At 39.2% G+C, this 5,433-nt stretch overlaps 1 protein-coding gene across 1 annotated transcript in view; it reads right to left on the bottom strand.

The window, feature by feature from the left end:
• Positions 1 to 414: 414 nt before the first annotated feature.
• The window catches only part of LOC119307244 (putative hydrolase C777.06c), a 5,687-nt gene continuing 668 nt past the window's right edge, over positions 415 to 5,433 (bottom strand). The window contains exons 2-10 of the mRNA XM_037583326.1: positions 4,029 to 4,168; positions 3,738 to 3,865; positions 3,348 to 3,495; positions 3,169 to 3,274; positions 2,616 to 2,674; positions 1,632 to 1,667; positions 1,419 to 1,528; positions 1,145 to 1,212; positions 415 to 902 (exon numbers count right to left, since the gene is read on the bottom strand). Coding sequence (XP_037439223.1) covers positions 1,155 to 1,212; positions 1,419 to 1,528; positions 1,632 to 1,667; positions 2,616 to 2,674; positions 3,169 to 3,274; positions 3,348 to 3,495; positions 3,738 to 3,865; positions 4,029 to 4,168 — 785 coding nt within the window. The 3' untranslated portion in view covers positions 415 to 902; positions 1,145 to 1,154. The remainder of the gene's footprint in view (positions 903 to 1,144; positions 1,213 to 1,418; positions 1,529 to 1,631; positions 1,668 to 2,615; positions 2,675 to 3,168; positions 3,275 to 3,347; positions 3,496 to 3,737; positions 3,866 to 4,028; positions 4,169 to 5,433) is intronic.

Raw genomic sequence — 5,433 nt, 5'->3', positions numbered from 1 at the left:
CCAGAGGACACCGTTCTTTGTTCGAAGGAAATTAAGGAGGAAATTAAGGATTTATGGATCTTCCAGTGGCGATGACTTGGAGGTTTCTTCTCCACGATGATGGTCTGACACTACCATGTCCTTGATGACTTCCCATCCGCAGTAAAAAACAACCGGCTAGCTCAGGCGATGGGGGGACGTAATTTTTTTCAAGATATGATTATTATATAAAACATCATTTTTTTTCTTTTTCAGAAAAGACACCTAAAAGTCATCTTATATCTGATACGTACTCCCTCCGTTCCAAAATAGATGACCCAACTTTACATTAAAGTTACTATAAAGTTGAGTAATCTATTTTGGAACGGAGGGGGTAATTAACAAGTAAAGTGGTACAGTAGTAAGTACAATGAAAACATAGCAGAACACAAAAACTACCAGACAAAACATACTGCATCAAAACCCATATTTGTCGTCTTCTTCCTTAGATTAATTGAATTTCAGAGGGAACAAAACATGAGGTCTTACCTCGTGTTTTTTCCTTTCTTTGTGTCTCACAATTCCACCTATGGTCTTGGTTCCTACGAGAAACCAAGATACATTCCTATGATTTTCTATCTTCCTGTGTTCTAAACTTTGATGGTCAGAGTGTTCGTTGTACCGTCTGCACTAAGATGTGCCCGGTGTAGGAAGCCTCTAGATAATGAGAACATTCAAACGTGGGACTACCCAAAAAAAAATGAAACAGAATCTGCGAGGGATTTCTTCGCTTGTTATTAATTTTGATGAATCGGGTTTGTAAATGATTCAATCATTTTGAATGCACGAACATTCAATGTCTCCTCCATTTTCTTCTCAATGGGGGCTGGATTGTAACAGCAACTGCAAACTTGGTGGTACAGGTCGCTGCTTCGACCATGGTCCTGAATTAAAATTACAAGGAAAATCATGAGGGTGAAATGGAACAAAAAACAGTAACACGATTATGCAGGTACAGTAAGCAGAAAAGAAGCGAGTCCCGCTAACGGGCAATAATGAACAAGCAATATGCTTGATCACCATTGATGTCAAAAAGAAAAAATATGTTTGATCCCTATAGACTTATACTCCTCAAAGTGTCAATAAATGTCTCAAGAAAGTGTTGAGTAAACACGTAGAATCATACCTTAACACGTTTACAGATCAATGTAGACACGCAAGCCATCGCGAGCTAACTGCACATCAATCCCCTCTCTGCATTTAGAGTAGTCCATGAGCATGCATGCACTTTAGGAACTTACAGTTACAGCAGAGTGAAATGAGTAGTGACCACTTTAAGGCAGCATTGCTTGTAATATTCATGAAAGCGTGCAAGTACAGTTGTGCGGTTCATGCCGCATTTTATTTGAGGTATGAGCTTGTGGATGTAATGGCTGAAACAATCCTGCAGGAATGCCTACCTTCCGGACCATTCTTCCAATGTCTGGTTGTCCTTGTGATGGTCCATCTCATGAGTCAACCCAACGAGCAATGCCTTCTTGGGGCATATCCTCTTAATAGCATCTAGTGTCTGCATGGCACAGTATTAGCCAAAAAGGGAGAGCAAGAAATTTTACAATAAAAAATAGGTGGAGAACGTTCAAATTCCTTGAGTTGTGCAAGAGGAAACTAACCTGATCCCAACAAAGATGCACGTTATGAGATCCAGTCTGTTCACACATAGAGAAGAATGTCAGAGCCCAAGACCAGTGCATATGTCATCCATTGGAAGGAAACAACCAAATGGCTAAGTAATACTCCCTTTGCAAACAAAGGCACGATGTTTTACCATATTACATGCTCTTAAGCAACCTCTGGTTTTACGATTACTGACAGTTGATCACTGAGACAAGGATTGCTTCCAGCAGTAACTAAAGATTACGAATCACATGGAGCAGCAGTGGTATATTTTTACTTATCATATAAAAGCAGCATCATGGTATGTCCAAGCCTTGACATTTGCATCTTATGAATACATGCTTTTGGAAACATTTAGAACAACACAAACTCTTTCTGTAACGAGGGTGCACGCCCCTATGGGCACCAAACATATTTTAATTTTTAATATACAAATAGTATCAGCATGTTGCACATTTAGCGCCATACTTCGAACAATTTGACTACATGTTTGCAACATCTGAAACACAGTTGTGTAGCCGATGAAGAAATAGGTCTCACCCATTACAGTCAGAGAACAGAGATTTCCCGCGTATTGTTAATTCAAGCATCAGGAAAAAGGCATGGTAGTTTACAGTGTTAGATCCTTGATATATACAGTACATGTTATCATGTATGGTCCCCTCAATATTCTGTTTTTGGGGCAGCAAAGTTTTGACTACTGGTATTTTTGAGCTAGTGGTACATGAGCAGCATTGATATACTTGCTTTACTACTCAGCCTCCCTAGTAAGATGGGATTTAATAAAAGTTCCCTTGTTTTACAGAAATAAAAAGTCAAATGTGTAACAAGCAAAGCCAGTTAAATTGAAGGAATTGGTTAACAAACTCAGCAGTCAAGAATGAGAAATAAGATAGAACATATCTCTTGCCCAGAACCAAATTATATACAACCCAAAGGAAAAGGCATGTGTATATAACTGAGGAACTTGAGAAACTAACCCTGTATAGGCAGTCCAAGATGAGCAAATCTAGCTGACCCCCTCCAGACTTTGAAATAGCTGTAAAGCGTGTGTACATAAACACCTTAATGAAGGTTTCTAGATGGTGAAAACAACCAACAGAGGGCACAAATGGATCTATCAAATTACAGATTGCATCAAAGAAAACAATGCATCCCTAACAGAGGAAGGACAAAATAGCAAAGAAAGAGCTCACAATTCATTCATGCCGAGCTTACGGATAAATATTTAATTTACAGACTCCATGCTTAAGTATACAGGTCCATAAATCAAGATTGCACTATAATTTCTGCTGCAGGGGACTTATGTGTTATGGCAAACACCACACAGAGAGAATGACTGATCACTCGAAAAAGGTTGGTTGTAGTGGATTTCATTTCAAAAAAAATAAAAATAAGTGAATACTGCAATATGGTCTTGTGTTGAGATAAAGATTTGTTCCAAAATGCACACAATCAGCAGATGCACTGTGACAGCAAAAAATTGATTATAAAATGCAGTTGGTTGAGTAACATTAGGAGGGGAAGGTATACCATCTTCTGTGCTAGGAGGAAACCGTGAAACATCGGATATATAAGCAACTTTAGATTTTCTTCCGAAAAGGAAAGCCAGACAAATGTAGTCCTCTCCATGGATCACCTGAGATATACAAAACTAAGAGAGAGGGACAAAGCAAGAAAACACAAATTTGATAGAAAAATGCACTTCTTACCGGCAAGGGAACAAACTGTAGGCCTGAGGCAGTAAACGGTTTCTGAAGATCACTCTCAATTATTCTCCAGTCGAGTTGAGCAACCCGCCTGACCTCCTCCCCTTCCTTTAGTTTCTTTTTGACCAAGTATGGAAACTTTTGGGAAATGCTGTTTCAAACTAACCATGTGAGTTTGATAGTACAAATTCTCACTTAAGACCCTACTAGATAGTATAAATCAAGGTAAATGGCATAAAGAGTACACAGAGCTAAATAGTTAATGTAGCATAAATCACAAAGTAATTTGTTATGGCATGTCAGAACTAAAAGAGTACATGGCATGTACCATTTATAAGGCTCTCTTACAATAGACTAACATGAAAGTCTAAAATATCAGCAAGAACTAAGTACCTGTCCATGGCATATTGGGAGAGATAAATAGGGGTTGGATCAATATCATTTGTAGGACTAAATGGCTGTACAACCCGAATATCATCAAGTCCCAAGATTGCATCTGCGTGCTCATGAGTCAGAATAATCTGTAATAAATAAATTATAATAAATTAAAGGTGCCAAATGTCAATGCATACACAACCATGGCAGTTTTTTTGTTTACTATTTCAGATATCTGTTGGCAGCTTGGTCATCCAGTAAACCATATCAGATAAGCTAAAGGAAACAAGAACACAATCAAGAACTCACAGAATCAACGCAAGGGATTTTGTGGCAAACAAACCACCGCAGAACTTGTTCTCGGAATGTCTTCCCAACATCAATTATAATATATTTGTGTGCACCTTCATCTTGGCAATAATCAATCAGAAGAGAAGTATTACACCTGCACAAAACCAAGTGATAATCTAGTCCCAGAAAATGCATATATAAGCATGATTATAGCTAGAAACTATCAGGAGTGCGTTAATACTTGAAAATATTTGAGAAAGAAGTGTGCCAAGCAATTATATATTAAAGCAGCTACATTCATCTCGAAAGGCGAAAGAAAGAACTTGAAATCGACTTGGCTCCAAATATACATAAATAACTTTGGTAGCGTCCTGCCTAGATCAACCAGGACGGTACATCTAGTCACAGAGAAGGTATTGAACAAGAGCATCAAACTGCATATAGGAGCAATTGAGCATGATTGTAGCATGCTAGCTTATAACCCTATCAAAGACTCAAAGTGCCTCATCTCCCCAAAAACAATTTAAACTAAAGGTTGTTGCATGAGATAGGTAGCATCTTGAATATACAGTACAAAGTTGTTCAAGATATCGCCAAACCAAACAGACTAATCAAGTGATCCTACTTTCATGACATCACAAAGCAGCATGTAGAACTTGTGTCCCTTGTTCTAGGTGCTGAACATATCTCATTGATAGATAATGTTACCACGTAAGTTGATTTTTGAAGCTACTAATTTCCCAGCATTAGATACAGCATTGATCTAGTACCATGCTACCGCATTTCATGTATTCCTTGTATGAAGAAAAGGCTATACTTACTACTAGCTTTGAATGAAACACACAATACGAGGTAAATAACTATGTTGGCATCATGGCATGCGAAGTCTTAAACCTGTGAACCCACTTGTTCATAAATCCTAACATATATTTCCCCTCGGCTAGCTCAAGTGTTATTAGACCGCAACAGGGCAATACTTCAGTCTCAGTTCCATTCAAACTGAAAACTGTTCAGAGCATTACCATGTATAGAGTCCAGCACATCCCAACATTCTTTCTCAATCAACATGATAACAGTTACTGCTAAAATGTTCCTATGCCTCAAAATTGACACTACATACCACGAGAATGCACCGCTTATAGCCTTATAGGGAATAACATCACGCAGAGCAGAGGTGTCCTGTTCTGAAGCACGGAACAACAGCTTCCTACTGATGGCGCCAAAATAGCAGACGTTCCAGATCCAGGCGACAACTACCCTACTCGCCCGGAGAAATGCATGATTGATTGATCCTGTACGCGATTCACAGAAACGACCCAACCTAAAGCCCGCCATAGGATCCGCGCCATCGGCAAGAAACCACTGGCATCCCCACGTCGCCGCACGGCAACAGAGCATCCCGATACCGACGACGTGCAGGGGT

The sequence above is a fragment of the Triticum dicoccoides genome, chromosome 5B, assembly GCF_002162155.2.
Source record: "Triticum dicoccoides isolate Atlit2015 ecotype Zavitan chromosome 5B, WEW_v2.0, whole genome shotgun sequence".
Taxonomy (NCBI): Eukaryota; Viridiplantae; Streptophyta; class Magnoliopsida; order Poales; family Poaceae; genus Triticum; species Triticum dicoccoides.
This window is presented reverse-complemented; position numbering and strand designations above follow the sequence as displayed.